Here is a 20,721-nt window from a genome sequence, read left to right on the forward strand (position 1 = left end):
GCTACAAGCAAGGTAAAGTGTATTAGAAGAGAATATGGGCTGTCCACATCTCGATCCCATCAAAGTTATCTCTTTAGAAGGCTTATGTTTTATGAATGAGCAAAATACTGTGCTTAAGAATAAAGTCCATCATATATTGCATGAGTTTCTAGAACTGACAGTGGAGAAATGTTTGTGCATGATTGTTCTACTTTTTGGAAAAGTACATGTTCAGATTGGGTGCAATTACCAGTAACTTTCATCTCTGTTGAACTATTAAAATGGAAACAGAGATTTCTCTTGGTTAGAGTGGGGATTTTGTGAGTTGTTTCTGGAAATATATCTTACTCAGCTTGAAGTCAATAGAAGTTTTGCATGCACAAACATTGTAGGATTGGGCTTTTATAAAAGTTCAGTATTTTAAAAATATTTTGTAGAAAACAAGAATAAGCAGTTATGTAAAAATTAACAAGAAAATAGAATGAACAAGGTTTTCGTAGGTTTAAGACTGAACAATTAATGGAACTTTAAATTTTTAAAAACTTTTGTGTAACTGGGGCAATTGTATGTCTGATCAACTTCAAAAAGTAAAAAAAGTAATATCTTGAACACTTCATGTGCTGATAGATTACACTTTTTTATGCAGGCTGGAATGCAATAGCAATATTGACCTGAAGGCTTGCAAGGCTTTTAATGCTCCCATAATCTTATTTTTTAAGTAAATTGAAATGACCTAAAAATGCCAAGAGCAACCTAACTTCTCACCCGTTATTGTTTAATCATAATAATACAATACCTCTTCTCTCAATAAAAATCAAGGAATGTAGAGTATCTGTCCATAATTGTGGAGACATGCTCATTCAAGTATATATTCTATATTGTCAGATATTTTTTTTAATCAGAATCACTGGCACTGTCAGTTTTATCAATTATATTGATGCAGAGAAGCATTCATTTTTAATGAATATGAGTATTTTTGTTTTCAAGCCAAATCTTACAGAAGTAGCCATTGGATTTGTGAGAGGGATGATAAAGTCAGACAGTACTAATGAAATCAGAAGTCTGAAAATCTGTTGAATTTCACAGATTGACAGCATCTTTTATGATTTGACATGTGAAAGTAGACAGGGTTAGAGGCAAACCCCAGCCCATAGTATCTAAAATCACAACTCAGACTATTTCATCACAGCTGATTTCCAGGTTTGGTTTGTCCTATGTCGCACTTAGAATGTATAGTCAAGTGGGTGATTTTTAAAATATGGACCAAAAAACCCCACTCTTTTTTCCTTTGTCTAAATAATACATACACAATGGGGATTTGGATTTACAAATGCTGCATCAAATGAAAATCATGTTAGTATATATCATTATTTTGAGTTATTTCTATTTTCCCAGTACACTTAAAATTTTAATTTAATTGGTTAAAAATAGTGATGTATGATCAGAGTAGTTCTTTGAAGGCTGGAAATTCTTAGCAGGCTTTTTAATATTTAAATATTATTTACATTTCACATAATGCAATAGATGTGCAGAGTCCATAAAATATAGTTTTCATGCATTTTTTGTAGATGATAATTTCAGATGTATAACAAATTTATAGTATTTCAAATATTGTCTGCAAGATGTTTAACACCAGATTGGCTCTAGCCTTAGTGCGCCTGTAGGAATAGGAAGAGGGAAAGTGTGAGAAGATGGGTGGGGGGAAAAGTGCAAGGAGCTTTTCACTCAGTTTCAGTGTCCCAGGCCAGGGCTAGGGACTATGACAAACCTAAAGAGAAAGTGAGAGTCCTGAAAAGAGCAGAACTGGCTACAGTTTTCAAAAACCACTAGTGAATTTGGGTGCCTTAGTTTTCAGGTGCCCAACTTGAGATCCCCTAGTGAGACATGACTTTTAGAAAGGGCTGAGCATCCCCACTCTGAAAATCGGGCCCCTTTAAGATGTTTCAAAATCACTAATCTTGGCCTCTGTCCTTATCCATTTATTACTAACTCTTCCTAGCTCCCAAGACTAAGTGCCTAGCTCATTTTGGCTAAAAATAATAAATAATGATTCCCATTCTTTACTCAGAACAATCAAGTTTATTATACTAATCCTATTTGTATCACAACAAAGTACCACAAATCCTTCAACAGCAGGAATGAAAAGTTAAATTCTTCGTTAAGTATTTCACTTTTTTTTAAACATCTCACAACAAACCTCAGGAAATACACTCTATGGGACCTGTTCTGCCCTTAGAACTACATAGATGAACTTGGAGATTTGGAATATCGGTACATTATATGGCTGAGAGGCTGACAGTAGACTCTTTGCTTGATCAGCCATTACGCTACCACTCTCCAAAAAAGCATTTATTTGCAGAGCTCCATGTCTTCTGTTTGTATACGAGGCATCATCCAAAAGAGGTGAATTTTTTCCCCCCAAAGTGGGCAGATTTAAGAACATGCATAAATCCTTCCTGTACTACCCTTGAAACTAGTGGATCTGAGGGTCAAATAATTGAGCATCAGTTATTTCTGACCTTAACTGGAATAACTTGTATTCTCAAGCTTCCTCAGGTGGGTAGCCTAGAGGGAGCTTTCTGGCTATATGTTTTATATGTCTAAATAAAAGATCCAAATGTAAAGACTAGCACTCAGGGACATCATGTGGATAAATTGTGACACTGCTTGGAGCATTTTAGGTCTGTAAACCAACAGCTGGATTATATTGGTACATATACAGTGTGTATTTTTTTTCCTGTGTGATTGGTAATCACCGTTATTGAGAAAGATCTGTGTTATTTTCAGAGTATGTGTGTTTGTATGTATGAATGTATATGTATATATATTCTAGGAAACTTGATAAGGAGCAGTTATCTCTGATGAGGCAAATGGTAGATACCAGTACTTTTACATAGCGACTCAGTGTAGCATGGGCAATGTATACAGTATGTGTTGGTGAAAAATTGACTTTATTTACCAGAAGTGCAGGCAGGGCCGACTCCAGCTTTTTAGCCACCGCAAGCGGTGAAGGGAAAAAAAAAACTGATTGAGCTGCTGCCAAAGAGGAGAGGGAGTGAAGGACCCGCCGCCGAATTGCTGCTGAAGATCCGGACGTGCCACCCCTTTTGATTGGCTGCCCCAAGCACCTGCTTCCTTCGCTGGTGCCTGGAGCTGGCCCTGAGTGCAGGGCTGGAAACCTGCACATATGCAGATCCAGGAGGATCAAAGAGCCTACTTTGGCAAAAATTCTTCTGCCATTAAAGGGCCAATTCCTGCAATGCTTCCCAGAAAAGTCATTTTCATTTTTTGCTTAAAGAGCATTTTTCTTCAAGAGATGAGAATCCAACTCTTTGCATGTAATATATTTGCAGAGACCACAAATTTGTCCAACGCAGTACATTGCATGATTAAGCATAGCATGAATTCAAAGTAGATAGGAAAGGGTATAAAATCCCTTTGTGTGATAATTGGAGTTTTGAACTGCAGACCTAGGCATGAAAAAAGAGTGATTGTAGATGTCTGTGGTAGGGTTTCCACACTGGATGAGGTAGGTTAATGACCTATTCCGGAGATTGGGGTTGAACTTCAGTATTGCAACTTTTGCCAGCAATATCAAGTTTAGAGGGAGGGCACTCCAGCGGGAGGGAATGAAAGGGAGAAAGCAGGCTTCAGCGTGAACATTGCCTTAACAGAGGGATTTTGAATCTGAGGTAGAGAGAAACTCAAGGGTAGACTGAGCTGCCCTGAACTAGGAACCCTAGGAGTGCCTAATCTGAGGAGACAGCTTGGATTGGATTTTGTCACTTTATTGTTCATTTGTTCATAAAATCAATCCCCCAGAAAGGGGTGAGTTTTGATCTTGCACAGGGTTTATGGTCTGTTCATGCACAGGTGGGAAAATCACCTGCTCACAGCACCTATTTTTTAATAACTTAAATTGAGAAGAAGAAAAAAAATATATATATATATAATGAAGAAAAACTTTATTTCTGGTCAAATGAAAGTATTTTAGGACAATTACGTCATTTTGGTTACGAAGTGTTAAAATAATGTTGCTTTTTAAATAAGTATATTCATTTTTTAAATTACTCAGGTTCCACTGGAATGCTGTTATCAATACACCTCTGTGCAATGATGTTACTCCTTGTTTTTTGGCTTTAACCATGCAGAATCTGTTGCAAATTAGAGATTCATTCTGCTGTGTTTTCTGGTTTTGTCTTCTCCTTCATGTGATTTTTTTTTTTTGTTACTTATACAGTAGAAATCGGTGAAATGAATAATCTAGAAGTGTGTAACTATTTAATTTTACGTTCTTTCATTTAGACAGTTTGCTGGGGATGTGGGTACTACTATATTAGATGTTTGCAAATCTTCTAGCTTGGAAGTCTATATGCTTACCACTATGTAAGAAATGCTTAATATTGAGATCATTTCTCCTTTCTCAATATTTTGTAGAATGGTTTGAAACTTTTTTGGCTGGAATTCAACCCCATTCAGATTGCTTGCAGAGGACCTCTGTAGTGGGATGATTTTCACTCTTTGAGCACAGTTTACGTGTGTGTGTGTGTGTGTGTGTGAATAACTATTATAAGGCTCCAATCCAGTAAATACATGTGTTTCACTTAAAGTGACGCATATGTATATTTGCATGATTGGACATGAATAAACTAAGTGCCAGTTACTAAACATGTGAACAGATTGTCTTGAGTTGATGATTTTTTATGTATTATTTCTTCTGCAAACCAGAAGAAATATTGCACATATAAACTGGTTGCTTCTCTCGCTCTCTCTCTCTGTCTCACTCAAACACACACAATATTGAAAGAAACAAAACATTGAAAGAAATAATTCACTTAAAATTTCCTTTTACCATCTTTAATTAAAGGTCAGTTTTGTAAATGATAATGTATTCTCAAGCACTGGGTAAGAAAATGAATGTTTGATTTCTTCCATTTTGTTTCAAATCAAAAGGCCTGTCAATTATAATATAAGTTGTGATCTTCATGAAAACAACAAAGATATGTGAATGTAAATATGTGTAAGTTAAAATTAAGATATTAAGGCATCTGTCTTGTATTTTTATGATATATCCAAGTTAGGACAATTACAATGAACAAAATTAAACTAGTTGTAAATAGTCACTGTACTCACTAAAATATATGTGCAGACATGCTTTTTGCAGTCAGTTCATGCATATATATACTTGGAAATTTCTTAATGTGTTGTCTTGCTGCACATACATGCATTACACATTATTGTCCATGTCAGTCTTTTCATCACTTTCACTATCCTCTGGCAAATCCTTGTCTGATTATGCTTCACTGGATACTGTGAAATTGTTTCTACAATGTCAGGTCATATTTGTAGGTCTCAATGCAGAAAAGTGCAATCCTGTACAGTATCTCTGCAACAGTTCCTGCTACAATGGGTGCTGCATGGTGAAGGCAAAACTTTCGTGGTGGTAGTATTCTCATTATCTTGATTCTGACACCCACATTCATCTCAAAGTCAAATCATATCAAACTATGAGGGCATATTTGGTACTTTTGCATGCTGAACCAGGGTGTCCTTGGTTGATATAGGAAGATTAAGTTAATCAAAGGGTCTTACAGGGTCATATGCAGCTGATACATTGGTCAAGAAAGACGTTTTATGTCAGTGCATGGACGCGTCTCTTGACTTGTCTGCATTGTGGTTTATATTGATTACAGGGCCGGCTCCAGGCACCAGCGAAGGAAGCAGGTGCTTGGGGCGGCCAATGGAAAGGGGTGGCACGTCCGGGTCTTAGGCAGTTCGGCGGCGGGTCCATCCATCCCTGTTGGAGGGAAGGACCCACTGCCGAATTACCGCCGAAGAATGAAGCGGCGAAGTAGAGCTGCCACCGATCGCGGCTTTATTATTATTTTTTTTTCTGCTTTGCCGTTTGGGGTGGCAAAAAAGCTGATTGATTATCCCATCAAAGTTTCTGAGGTATTCAAATACTTCAGAGGTTGCCAAGATATCGCTGAAAGCTTTGATTTTGTGTTTTTAATAGCTCAGAGGCTATGTAATATCTTCTCAAGTACCTGGAGGAAAGTTTCTGAGGCTTCCTACTTTCTGATTAATAGGGTTTGCTAGGGCTGATGTCAGTCCTGATCTAGATTTCTGCAGCTTCTTTTGATGCTGAAATATATTTCTCTGCAGAAAATATATACCAAGTACTGTACATCAGTATTCAAAGAGCTGATAATCAGTGACTGATAGATAGGAGGGGAATTTGTACCTGTGTTTGTTTCTTCCTGTCTGGTGAAGAGAGTTGGCATCTTTCAGTGTTTTTTTTTTTAATTCAGTTGACAAGCACGTGTGGTAAGAACCAGAAATCCATCTGCAGTGAAAAGAACTTGGAATATATAGGGTTAACAAGTCACAATATAGGGCATTTGTTTTCCAGAGCCCAGAGAGAGAGAGACTGGTGATAAACCAATAACCTGTACTCCCTGAACAGGGTTAACAAGATGGCAATCTAAACTAGATCTTGCCATTCCAGATCCAGATTTTCAAAGGGTCTTAACCCAGCCTCTAATTTAGTGACTGCTATTTTGAGCCCGCAGTCTGCCTGAGCAAACTAAGCCGAGGATGGAGTACTTAAAAACTCGTGAGAGCTTACAGGAGGTGGGAAAGACTTCTGACCTGTTCTGACAAGCAAGTGATTCCAACTGTCTGGTGAAGTCTGATGCCGGAGCTTACCAAACATGGATGGTGCTTATCTGCCTTGGCAGCCTTTTGGTGAGGATTTTTGAGCTATGCTCGCACACTCTAATCCTATTTTATCACCCTTACTCAGAACTGTTTATCCAGTGAATCCCCCTGAGTATTGTGGACCCCCTTTAACTCTTTGTCACAGCTGAACACACAAGCTGCATCTTCCCCTTTTCCCCAAGATCTCTCTGACTGGTTGCCTTGGAACTTTTGGACTCTATCACTCTGTGCAACAGCTTCTCAAACATTCTCCTCTTTGAAACCCATCAGTTCCATTTAACCACTGGGGGCATGGGAAATAATATTATCCACGCTTATTTCCCTTTTACTTCCTACTCTCTGAATACTTTCCCTGGCACTCCTTTTGGATGCTTCTTGTGGTATGTGCCTCAACACTGGCTCCAATCCAAAAGAGGAAGGACCTGTGACTCTCTCCACAGAATTTTCAACGCTGGTCAGTAATCCATCCAGGCTCTCAGCTAAGGTTGTTATGGTTAGGCTATAGTATTCTCACCTAAACTTGAGTTTCATATTTTTGTGTGTACCATTAACTGATTTAATTTGGGGTATATCTTGCATAGTTGGGAGCTTTGGCTCCATAAGTAATTTAATATCCGTTTCATATATGATAACTGAGATTTATTTTTCAGCTAAAATGTGAATATAGGTGCATAATATAGACAATAAAAGAGACAAATTAGTTTTCTGTCAGGAATCTGAACCCTTCTGTCATCTGTCTTTGTAAATACAGGGGATGACAATAAAGAATTGTGAACAGAATTAACAAGTTTTCTTCATCTCAATTTTCATTGCTCTTTGGAAAGAAAACTCTTTGTCCTCAGTTACACTTCTAAAACCCAGTTTGGTTTTATAGGTTTAACTGAGAGAAGAACTTGTCCCACTACGTTCTGTGAGACCCAGCAACAGATCACTTATTTTTATATAGAGGGAGTTCTCTTGGAAAGGACAGAAAGTACTCAAAGGTCATGGTGGGTTAAGACTCTGGAAGCTATTACTAAGAAACTTAAATTTGACATTGTTAATCACAGCACCGAGGAATTTTCTTTCCTACAATCTACTTACTGGTTGTTTATAGATTGCAGATTATGATAGGGTGTGCTAAATATGCCACTTGCCATCAGATAGAGCTTACTAATTATGAAAAGCTCTGAAAAGTTTGCAACAGGCTTTAATATATGATGTGCAAGATGTATTAATACTGATGAGTAAATGAAGGGATAATATCAATAAAATGCATAATTCAGACAAAAGCCATTTATTGTAGAGTCAGAAACTCTGTACTTTTTGGAGTGGGATGTAACATTGTGGCCGACAGAGAGGGGGGGGAGAGAGAATGAATTCTGTTGTCCTAACTGAAGTGGCAGACATTGCTGGGATGATAATCTGCCTCAGTGAGAGAACTCTGTTTATAAGATTAGAGAATTTGGCAACACTTTATATTTAGAGCACTAAATACTTAGTTTAGACCTGATTGATGGTATTTTAGGTTTACTTAGTAAAATACTTTTAAAGGTGCCCCTAATCGTTTATGGGGATGTTGACCCATTTCTTGCAAAGCTAAATTTAAATTAAAAAAAAATTGCAGAAAAATATTCTGATATTATCAGATAAAATATTAACAGACCATTTTTAGATGTATGCTGTGCTCTGCTTTGGGTTCATGCCTTGCTCTGCATATATGAATATATAACTTTTATCTCTGAGGTATAGTCTCTCAATACTAGGAGTTATGTGAATGTATTGTGGGAGAAAATAGACCTGATTTTCCTTTCATTTACATCAGTAGAGCCCAATAACTTTAGTAGAGTTACTCCAGATTTGAACCAGTGTAAGTGAAAGGAAAATTTGGACCCTATATCTTGTTCTGCTTTTGTTGGCTGATCTACTGTCCATCCTTACTGCATCTCATGTCTGAGTTAGATGTGCTTAGAGGTCAACATGAAGAGATCGCAGCAGACACAGCATTCCTAAAAAGTCATTTGCATATCTGTAAAGTAACCTGGATTCCTTGCTGGTTTATTTATGAAACGTGGTAGTAGTTTGTAGCCAATCAGAATAATTGGCATTTAATTTAATAACAATACCCCTATAAATATAACCCGTGTTTGTTATGCATAGTGTTCTGACAACATATACTTCCTCCTGCATTTCTTCACTGTAGTGATTCTGTTAGACACTATGAACTTTTGATTGGACCCATAGCTTCTGTGTTTACTAGCATCTGAGAATTCAGAAAAGAACCGGAAGATAAAGGGTCTGAAACTAGATCAAAAACTCAGCGTTAATCTCTTGCAAAACAGCTAAAGAATAGTTCTATTAGTTTAGCTAAAGGGAACACTCCTGTTAATAAATATGTGTGACTGTAAAATACTTCTTATTATTTGATACAAGCAGGGCTTGGTGAATCTACCCACCCAGGACAAACAGGAATAATTTCTGGGCAAGTTCTATCAACTTCACAGAAAATAAGATTTTATTAAAAATATGTATTTCTAACCATCCTGATTGTGAAGATAACCTTCCAAACGGCAACTGAGTGTGAACTGATTCAGTGAGCTGTGATATGTTAATGAGTGTGCCATAAATAGTTTTGTAGGAGTATGTCATAGAGTTTACGGCCAGAAGGAATCCCTTGATCGTCTAGTCTGACCTCCTGTATATCACAGGCCATCAACACCACCCAGTCCCCGTACACTAAACCCAGCAACTGAAATAAGACCAAAGTAAATGAGACCAAGAGGAGACTAGACTGTTATGTGCATAGGCAGAGAATAGGAGGGACCAAGGTACACCGTGCTCGAGGCCTCTGCAGTGGCAGGGAAAATTTTAAGTGAGATATACCCAGATGATCCTGACAAATCACCTGCACTCACATGCTGGAGAGGAAGGCAAAAAAACCCAAGGTCACTGCCAGTCTGACCTGGGGGGGAATTACTTCTGAACCCCATATGTGGTGATTAGTTAGACCCTAAGCATGGGAGCAAGAACCAGCTAGCCATGCACCTGAGAAAGAGAGTGCACGGTGTCACGTCAGAGTCCTGTTCCTCCATGTCCACTGTCCGAACTCCAGCTGTGGCCATCCTTGATACATCAGAGGAAAGAGATTAAAAAACTTCCCAGAATGCATTGGGAGAAAAAAATCTCTTCTCGACATCTGCCAGTAGCCATCTGAAGCATGAGCTCTTGGAACGTAAGATATAAACTAGGGATGTAACGCAATTAAAAAAATTAATCACAATTAATTGTGCAATTAATCGGACTGTTAATAATAGAATACCATTTATTTAAATATTTTTGGATGTTTTCTACATTTTCAAATATATTGATTTCAATTACAACACAGAATACAAAGTGTACAATGCTCACTTTATATTTATTTTTGGTTACAAATATTTGCACTGTAAAAAAACAAAATAGATAGTATTTTTAAATTCACCTAATTCAAGTACTGTAGTGCAATCTCTTTATAATGAAAGTTGAACTGACAAATGTAGAATTATGTAAAAAAAATTGCATTAAAAATAAAACAGTGTAAAATTTTAGAGCCTGCAAGTCCACTCAGTCCTACTTCTTGATCAGCCAATCACTCAGAGAAAGTTTGTTTACATTTGCAGGAGATAATGCTGCCTGCTTATTGTTTACAATATCACCTGAAAGTGAGAGCAGGCATTCGCATGGCACTATTGTAGCAGGTGTCGCAAGATATTTATGTGCCAAATGCGCTAAAGATTCATCTGTCCCTTCATGCTTCAACCACCATTCCAGAGGACATGCGTCCATGCTGATGACAGGTTCTGCTCGATAACGATCCAAAGCAGTGCGGACTGATGCATATTCATTTTCATCATCAGAGTCAGATGCCACCAGCAGAAGGCTGATTTTCTTTTATGGTAGTTCAGGTTCTGTAGTTTCTGCATCAGAGAGTTACTCTTTTAAGACATCTGAAAGCATGCTCCACGCCCTGTCCGTCTCAGATTTTGGAAGGCACTTCAGATTCTTAAACTTTGGGTCAAGTGCTATAGCTATCTTTAGAAATCTCACATTGCTATCTCCTTTGGGTTTTGTCATATCTGCAATGAAAGTGTTCTTAAAACAAAGAACATGCTGTGTCATCAGTCAAGACTGCTATAATATGAAATATATGGCACAATGCAGATAAAACACAGAGCAGGAGACATACAATTTTCCCCCAAGGAGTTCAGTCACAAATTTAATTAACACATTGTTTTTTTAACAAGCATCATCAGCATGGAACCATGTCCTTTGGACTGGTGGCCAAAGCATGAAGAGGCATACAAATGTTTAGCATATTTGGCACGTAAATACCTTGAAATGCCAGCTACAAAAGTGCCATGCGAACATCTGGTCTCATTTTCAGCGTTATCTCCCGTAAATGTAAACAAACTTGTTTCTCTTAACGATTGGCTGCACAAGATGTAGGACTGAGTGGACTTGTAGGCTCTAAAGTTTTACATTGTTTTGTTTTTGAGTGCAGTTTTGTAACAAAAAAACTACATTTGTAAGTTGCGCTTTCATGATAAAGAGTTTACACTACAGTAAGTACTGAGTTGAACTGAAAAATACTATTTCTTTATCATTTTTACAGTGCGAATATTTGTAATAAAAATAATATAAAGTGAGCACTGTACACTTTGTATTATGTGGTATAATTGAAATCAATATATATCAAAATGTAGAAAAACCCAAAATATTTAATAAACAATAGAATACCAATTGAAATTTAACAGTGTGATTAAACCGTGATTAATTATGATTAATTTTTTTGAGTTAATTACTTGAGTTAACTGCAATTAATCGACAGCCCAAGTATAAACCAGAAGTGAGCCCCAGGGCTGTTGAGTCCTGCCTCATCAGGAGCAGCCCCATCATATTGTAGCACTGAGAAACCTGTCCAGCTCTCTCAAAACTAATGGAGTTATTTGCTCCCACAACTTCCTATTGGGAGAACCTAACCCCTGTGTTAGTTAGAAACCTTCTTCTAATTTCAAGTCTGAATTTGTATTTATCCATTTGTTCTTGTGCCAACACTGTCCTATAGTTTAAACAGCTTTTCACCCTCCCTGGTATTTACCCCCTAATGTATTTATAGAGAGCAATCATATCCCCTCTCAGCCTTCTTTTGGTGAGATTAAACAAGCCAAATTCTTCCAGCCTCCTTTCATGAGAAAGACCCTCCATTCTCCTGATCATCCAAGTAGGATAGGAGCAGCTGCCGGTGGTCAGGGAGAGGAGGACTTCCCTCTTCAACTGGAGCCCTTTGTTTAGATGGATGGTGTGATCTGGGAACCTCCCCCTGTCCCACCTCCTGTTTGCTAGAATGGCAGGCATAGGGATAACTGCTGATAGTCTTCAGCTTGGTTGGGATCTCCTTGCTCCTTAGTCCACTGCTCCGTTTTTTTGGTGGGCTCAGGTATGTCCCTGGAGGAGGGAGATCTCATATCTAGCCACCCCTGAATAGGGCTGCGTGTGTGGAACCAGACAAATGTATTGGGGTTAAGTGGCTTCCCACCATTAATTCACTGTGGAAGAGGGTCCTGCATAAATTATTTTATATGGGGATGGGTTGGTCCACCATTAATATACTGTGGGCGACACAGAATTATTTCTTTGGTGGAGTGAAGGCCCAGCATTCATTGATTTATTGGGGCACAAAGTTCAGCTGCTGCGAGACCAAAGACTTTAGGCCCAAGCAGTGGGGGTCCCCAGACAAAGGTAGACAGAGTAGGATGGGGAGGAGGATATAAAGTGGTATTGCACTTGATGCTGGTGTATTTCAGCCTGACAAGTAGTAATACTCCTCAGGCTGGTAGTGCTGGCCACATTTTTTTCAAGATCTGGGTACATCTAGTCATCAGTCAGTCCAAGAAGTGGATATACAATCTCCTGAGAAGAAAGCAGCTCTATTTAATACCGCTTAGTGTAAACTTTGAATATCTGAAGATGGTTAAGAGTTGTAATGTATATTTCTATATGGAGGTGGTTGCTGTTGGTAACAATAATAAGGAAACATTTAGGAATAGAAATATCTGGGGCAAGTATTTATAAGTTACAAGAATGTATGGATTTATTCAGCTGTTTATCAATAATTAGTGGAGGAGTTCTGCTCTGCCTTCCTTTGAACTGGGATTCTAGCGCTACCGCTTAGTATTCAAAAGAATTTTTCACAGAGAGTATTTTTCCCATTTTGTAATCTCTAACCTTTACTTTTGAGTCCTTACCCCTATTTCAGGCACTGAAAAGTTAAGAACAGTTTCTCATATCGGGAAAACATTTCCCTTTTTTTGGTCACTCTTTTCTGACAGTCTGAGTGCTGATGTGATTCACTATTTCAAGAGCTCTAATGCTTTCATTGGCTGGGTAAATGGTGACAGAGGTATAGCTAGTGCATACCCACTTGTTAATGATCTATCTTCTCTTTATGGATTATCGACGAATAAAAGGGTTCCATTTTTGGTTTTGAAACAATCAATTTGATTGTCATAAAAGATTAAAAACCTGATTAGTCTTTCACTGAAGTTGTAAACTGATAAAATCAATAAGGATAGTAAAGCTGATCAAAAATGCAGAGAAATTTTTGTAGACATTTCAAATTTTTGAAAATTTCCAATCACCCTGTAAATGAAAATGACAGAAAATATTTCTTGAAAATTTTTTACAAAAAATTTTCTTAGAAAAGTCAAAAATTTTGACCAGTTCTAATAAGTAGTATTGACAGAATATAATGAACCTGATCCTACAGTTGACAGCATTTGAACTGACTGTTGTATCCTGTTGGAGCCCCATTGAAGTCAGTGGCTCTCCTCACAGGTACAGGAGTCCATCTGCATGCTGTCAGTTGCAGATTGGGGCCTACAAAAGTATTTTTTCTATTAAACTGGATCCCATTGGAACGATATTTAGGAATAATACTATATCCCAGATATTTTCAGTGCTTATAGTTAGCGTGCTAACTAATCCTTTGTTTTTCTGTTAACCATCAGGAAAGGAATGGTACTTGCTGCGTTTAGAACTTACTGTGACAGATGTGAATGACAATGCACCTGAATGGGCCATGGATCCTTTCCCATTCTTGGCCGTGGTATCTCCTAACGCTGCAGCAGGTACTAAAGTGTATAAGCTTCTTGCTGTGGATGACGACGAAGGGGTCCACGGAGCTGTAGAATATTTTCTCTTGGAAGGTAAATTAAAAGTATATGTACATATGCGCATACACATACACAGAATCACTACCGTGGCTTCTTCCCCTCCACCCCCAGGTCCTTCTGACAGAACTCATCCTGTGGATCTCCTGTAGCACAAAGTCAGCTTGAAGTGCAGACTCACTGATAACCTCTCATCTACTGGAGGGGTTCTCAGGAAACTCTAGCAATATTTTAAAACTGGCCACCTTTAGCAGAGGGCTGTGGCAGCACTGTCCATCCCCAGTGATGAATTGGTTTCTCTGGGGTAGCCGTGCATGTTTTTCCATATGGGAATTTCTAGTGGGAGTTATTCTCTCAATTTTACTCCAGTAAAAATTTTCCTGACAACAGTCTCTGGGTTTATATTTCTACTTAGGTGGAGAAGACAGATTTGAGGTCGAGAAGGACAGTGGTTGGATTAAAACAACAGGTTTGCCACTAGTGAAGGACAGGGAATACCTAGTGACTGCATTAGCAGCGGATAAACTTGGTAATAAAGGGTCTCCTGCTTCTGTTTCTGTGATTGCGGGGCTTCGACCACCACAATTTACCAACATATCATATATTGTTTATGTTCCTGAAAACACGCTCCAGGGAAAATCGTAAGTACCAGTTAAAAGTTGTACTAGTACTAGTTAATAGCTGGGGTTATAGCACAGACTATAGCTTAACCTTGATGATATCACCCAGAAGCCTTCACATTATTTGCAGATTACAAAAAGATATGGGATGATTGGCTATTAGATGTCCCAGAGAAAGAAGTATCTAAGATAGATATAGTTTGATTTATTTTGTAGTCATTGTTTTATGTGGAAAAGTACTGGTGAAGAATGAGATGTTCATATTTGTAAAGGATGTTAGTAATAATAAATAGGAGAAACTGGTTGTGCCTATTTTTAAAAATGACCTCAAAGACAAATTAGAGGCATTAAACAAGAAGGGAAAATATCCTTTATGTATTCTTCCAGTTCAGGATCTGTGTTGATGTTTGGAAAAGTGACAAATTCTTCACATGAAAATCAGAAAAAGCAAAAGGTTGTGAATGCTGCTTTCATTACTGGGCAAAAATGAAGATACCACAAAGCTTGGTCATTTGATTTTCCATTCTGATGGCTTATCATGCCAGTGTACATATCACCAAAAATTCTGACATCATAATCTGCGCAGGATAAAATAAAACCTTTTACTGGACTAGCAAACTCAGTTTTATGTACTGGGACAAATTCTGCATTCAGTTGCTCCTATTCAACCTCACTGACTTGCTCTAATGTGTAGTGCAAAAGTTTCCTCCTACAGCTAAACCATGAAGCCCTTTGATCCGAAAGCTCATGGTCTGTATTGTAATATGTTTGTTAATCTTGTCATGTTATCTACCATATTTTGTCAACTTTTTTCAGTACCCATATAACTACAGACTTCCTGAATATAGTAATTTAGGATGAATGAGATCAGATGATAATGTGCTTTTGCTTTAAAAGTGTGATGGATATGTATTCTCTTTTGGTCCCTATGTTTTAAGAATTGTGGAATCCTACCAGGTATTTAATCTCTGCCATCTTGGGCTAGGTCTACACTACAAGGGGGCGGCGACCTAAGATACGCAACTTCAGTTACGTGAATAGCGTAGCTGAAGTTGCGTATTTTAGGTCGACTTACCTGGCTGTGAGGACGGCGGCGAGTCGACTGCTGCTGCACCGCCGCAGACTCCGCTTCCGCCTCTTGCTGCGGTGGATTTCCAGAGTCGACGGCAGAGCTATCGGGGATCGATTTTATCGTGTTTTCACTAGACGTGATAAGTCGATCCCCAATAGATAGATTGCTACCCGCCGATCCGGCGGGTAGTGAAGACGTGCCCTTGGAGTCAGACAAGGCTAAATAAAAAAAAATAATAAAATTCTTTGTAACTACTTTTTAATCAGCATTTAAAAACAATTTTCACACCTAAGGGTGGTTGATAGCCAGCCAGTTTGTCAAGTTCCCCAACAATATCCCAAGGGAATGAAATATTAATCTTGAGTGTAATCAGATTATAATATGACACTAGAGGCCATGACCATAAATAATGCCACCCACTGAAAGCAAATTATTATTCTACATTAACAGGGAGTGCTAACAGAGATTGTTGTACAACCCTACAGTACTAATATTAATGTGGATCTGTTAATCAATGGTCGGTCTAGCACAATGGAGTCCTGGTCCATGATTAGGGCTGCTAGGTGCTATCATAATACAAATAATAAATAAAACAAACAAGATATGACCGATCACAACCTTTGGCAATACCTCAAAATTTCAACCACAATATCAGATCTTCTGAAAGAAGTCATTGTCAGCAGTATGGCAGCAGGAAGAAAGTACGCATATAAACTAAAATGTACTAATCTCTGCAAATCCTCATGGGATGATTTCTTTGCTATGAATGGTACAAAAATCCAAACTGGAAAAATTGTATAAATATTGCTCATGGAGAATGATTATGAAACTCATAAGGACCCACTTCCGAATGCCTGTATCTTAAAGGAATAGAAAACACTGTGCCTATGTTGCATAGGCAAAATTAGCTAATACACAAATAACTGGGCATGTAATTGCATTTGCACACCAACATTGGTGCATTAAAGCTCTTGCATGCTGAAATGGGAGCACTGAAAACAAGTGGGTGTGCCTGGGCATTATCAAATAGCATTTGTCCCAATCTAAGAGAGCAATTGCACTTTCTATAGGATTAGAACCAAACCACATCCACCACCTTAGTAACGTATTTGCAATGTAATAATTTATAATTTTATTGAAAGGTAGAATGTTTTTATTCTCCATTTCATGCAAATCAAGGGCCTGATCCTGCTCTTCCTTGGAGCTTGGGGGATCTTCTTTCACAACGCTTTTAGCACCTTGCAGGATCAGGCAACAAATGGCTGAAGGATGTATTTTCTCTTTGAAATACTCAAAATGTTTCCTTTGTAATTTTTCTTCTTTTAAATGTGTATTAAATATCTACAAAGTTAAAGACTGTCACAAACCTCAGCACAATCAGCACTGATAGCATGCACCAACAAAGGAGATCAGATTAAGAATAAATTTTTTTGAAAATGTTATAAGACATTATTTAGTTTTGCAGATCAAGAGGTTTTCAAAATACTAATAAAGTTCAGATCCACAGTTCTGGGTGCTTATTTTAAAGGAATTGAACTTTGAAGGTTCTCCCATATAATTATATTCACCCCCTATTAAAAAAAAAAAGATATTGGCCACTAGTAGCTCACTATGAGAGAGTGAAGTAGTTACTTTGATTCTGTCCCTTTCCCAGTGAAGTCAGTACATGACCCCATCGATTTTTATTGGAAACAGGATTGTGCCATACTAGATTTAAAAAATCTCACTTTTATCTTTTAAAACCATTCATATGGTCTTATATCTTAAATATACTGTATTACTGACCTGTTTTTTTCCTTCTGTAGCAGCTAGCTCTTCAAACATTAAGATCCTGTGATCAGGACAGGAAATTTACTGTTTCCTTATTAGGCTAAATCCTTTGGCTCTTGATTTAACTTTATTTCCCTAACTGAAAATCATTGCAACATGTTGTCATGGCAGACTAAGCAAATTCAGTTAAAACTACAATAAAATCCTCCGTTTATAGCCTGGCTGGATTTTTAATCCTTAATATATCCTATTCCCAACGCCCTCGCTTTTACCTATTTTGCCTCAAGATAGCAGGTCTGAGGAGCATTTTATAAAAATAGCATCCAATCCCGTAGTCTTTAGATACAATCCTCATTTACTTCAGTGAGTTTTGCTTGCATCAGGCATGCAGGACTGGGTTTGCAATTTATTGCATTTTTGCCATATTCTGGTATTTCAGAATTCTAATATTAACATCACAATATTAGGAAAACAAATATAAGAGGTTTATTTTTGTAGCTAAGAACTTCAGACAGGGGAAATAATAATTTTGTGTTGATGTCTTTTCTCTTTGCTTTTTGCTTTTCATTTTTATCCAGATTTCTTACAGTCTCTGCTTTGTCATATCAAAACAAATCCCTGAGCTACAATTTGCTAACTAATCCTAGTGGCCTGTTCAGCATCCATCAGGCAACAGGAGAGATCAGCTTGACTCGGAGTGTGGATTATGAGAGTGACCAACACCAATACTTGCTTCTGGTCAGAGCAACAGAAGGCCAAGAGCAGTTTAGCAGTGTAACTGAGGTAAGACCACATCATTCTGTTTTGATCAGGACAGCCCTGATTTTCCTGAAGTTTATCCAGGTCCTTCCAGATTCTTCATAGCTTTAATTCCCATTCCCTCCTTTCTATCTCACATTCTGTCCCACTGTATTCCCAGTCTTTGTGTTGTGTCCTTGACTCTGGTTGAGGCAAGAGCCCATTAATGCTACTCCTGAAATGACCCATTCATGTAAGATGCTTCCTTCCTCTTCAGGAGCTGAATTTACTGCCTCTCCACAATTCTCAGCCCTTGCCTGCTTATAGCGGAAGAAATATCACTAGTCCAGACCTGATGCCAATATTCTTGTTCTAAACTGGCGTACAGAGCATGGTGTATATTCTACAGTATTTTTATTTAAAAAGCAGAGAATATGAACACAGAGTAATTTTTAGCTTAAAGAATGGGGAACAATGATAGAAGAAATGAAGCAATGGTAATTTGTAATGCATATATTGTATCTTAAAGACATCGTCACAGTACTCTTAAAAGCTTTTCTAAAGGTGAAAAAATCCTTGAAATACAGATATAGCAGATGTGTATATATATTATCTATTAGAGACCAGGAACTTGTGCTAAGCACTGTACAGTCATGTAACAGAGAGACATTCCCTGCCCCAAAGAGCTTACAATTTAAGTATAAGATACGAGACAACAGGGGCACACAATAAAAAGACAGGGGAATACAAGGAAACAATGAGATGACATTGGCCAGCATGGTAAGCAGAGGTCTGAGCACACAGTCTGCTGATAACCTTTGTTGTTTGTTTTATAGGCATCTCAGCAGAGAAGAGTTTTAAGATAGTATTTGAAGGAGGACAATGAGTGGCTTTGTGAATACATAGGGTGTGATTCTAATTTTACTTACAATCTCTTTACACTGGTATAACTGTCATTGACTTCTGTGAAATTACTAATGATGCATCCTCTAAGTGAGAGGAGACTTAAACCCATAATATTTGTCTTAGGAGAATGAAAACATTTTATAATACCATTTAGGAGTCAGAATTTGACCTCCATTCCATATTTTTACCTCCTGATCTACACCAGTGTAATTGAGTTCAAAATCTGGTCTCAGTAAATTTATACTGTTAAAGGCATAATATGCTTGGCAGAAGAATTAGTTGCTTTAGTATTTAAGTGGTAGAAATAATAAAAATGTATTGCAAGATGCAGTAGTGAAAAAGAATGCTAAGAAAATGGAGAATCCATGTGCCCTGCAATTAAATAAGAAAATAACAGTCAATGTCCATGAGGAAAAAATGGAAAAACCTTGCAGTAGAAGAATTTTTGGATATGACAGTTGCCACTACTTAAGAATTTCTGTGTAACATAAAAACAATTCTCAGCAGGAAATGAACAATCTAACAAAAATGGCTCTTCCTATGGGCTATAGCTTCTGAAATCCTCTAAGATGATTATTTTTGGAAAATCCTTGCATCAAATATATCTATACCAGTGAAGACATTGCTCAGATCCACTTTGATACTACTTAATTCTCTCATCTCTTCCATTCAGGTTTTGGTTGTAATCACAGATGAGAATGATTGTGCCCCAGAATTCCAGCAGTCAATCTACAGCAAAGACAATGTTCCTGAAACAGTTCCCATGACAACTGTACTTCTGCAAGGTTAGCACTTTAAAATCTATTCACTACAGTCAGTAGGAGAATTGTTTTCTGTTGCTAATTAGAATTTCCCCCTCTGAAACACAAGGTACCAATTCTAGGGTGGGATATGCAACAGCTTTGAGGAAGTACTTGGCACCTTGCAGAATTGGTTCACGAGCATAAACTTCTGTGCCCTGTGCACAGCTGAAAGAAGTTGGGAGAGGGAGGGGAAAGGAAGGAAACAAATCTTTTCTGTAGGATTATGAAGTGACAGTACAGATGCTGTGGCTGCTGTTACATCCTTAGAGTTGCAGTAGCCCAGCAGCTGCTGTGTCCCTCTTTCTGAAGGATGGAGATGGTCAGTAGTTGTGAGTCCATCAATGCACCTCTTCTGTGCACCTTTGAAACCACCCTGTGCGCTGGGACAGAGGGAATCCTCATGGAACACAGCTCCATGGCTCACACAGCCTCTGTGGGCTGTCCATATGCTGTGTCCTCCCCATCCCATTCCACTGAACTACACCAGTTCTGCTGCATTCAGGGCCTTTTGTGTGTATGCATGTGTGTTTAGATGAGTGAGGGGAGCAAAATTTCACCCCTACTGAATTTATAACCAAATAACTCAGTTTTATATTATGCAGTTCTGTGTAGTGCATGAAATGGTGACAAAAAATCAAAGCTTTTATTTAAATAAGAGCAGAGTCTGGAAGAAAAGCAGATTTACATCAAAATAAATAATTGCATACATATTTAAGGCTATTCCTTCAGTTAATTTTTTCTTATGATTTGAAAAAGTATACACAGGTTAAAATAGCAAATTGTTAGAACATTGAAAACTGATCTCTTGAATGGGAAATGAAACTTTATAATTGTGCATTTAAGAACATATTTAATTTTATATATGAGTCTTTATATATGAGTCTAATTGAACTCTGTGACCACTCTTGTATATGAAGTTAATCATGTGT

The 20,721-nt window shown here is 37.9% G+C and overlaps 1 protein-coding gene across 1 annotated transcript in view; it reads left to right on the forward strand.

The window, feature by feature from the left end:
• Positions 1–20,721, forward strand: part of LOC117886513 (neural-cadherin-like) — a 146,435-nt gene that overhangs the window by 52,365 nt on the left and 73,349 nt on the right. The window contains exons 6-9 of the mRNA XM_034788385.1: positions 13,722–13,919; positions 14,299–14,524; positions 17,924–18,128; positions 19,663–19,774. Of these exons, the coding sequence (XP_034644276.1) occupies positions 13,793–13,919; positions 14,299–14,524; positions 17,924–18,128; positions 19,663–19,774 (670 nt within the window). The 5' untranslated portion in view covers positions 13,722–13,792. The remainder of the gene's footprint in view (positions 1–13,721; positions 13,920–14,298; positions 14,525–17,923; positions 18,129–19,662; positions 19,775–20,721) is intronic.

This window comes from Trachemys scripta, chromosome 13 (genome assembly GCF_013100865.1).
Source record: "Trachemys scripta elegans isolate TJP31775 chromosome 13, CAS_Tse_1.0, whole genome shotgun sequence".
Lineage (NCBI taxonomy): Eukaryota > Metazoa > Chordata > Testudines > Emydidae > Trachemys > Trachemys scripta.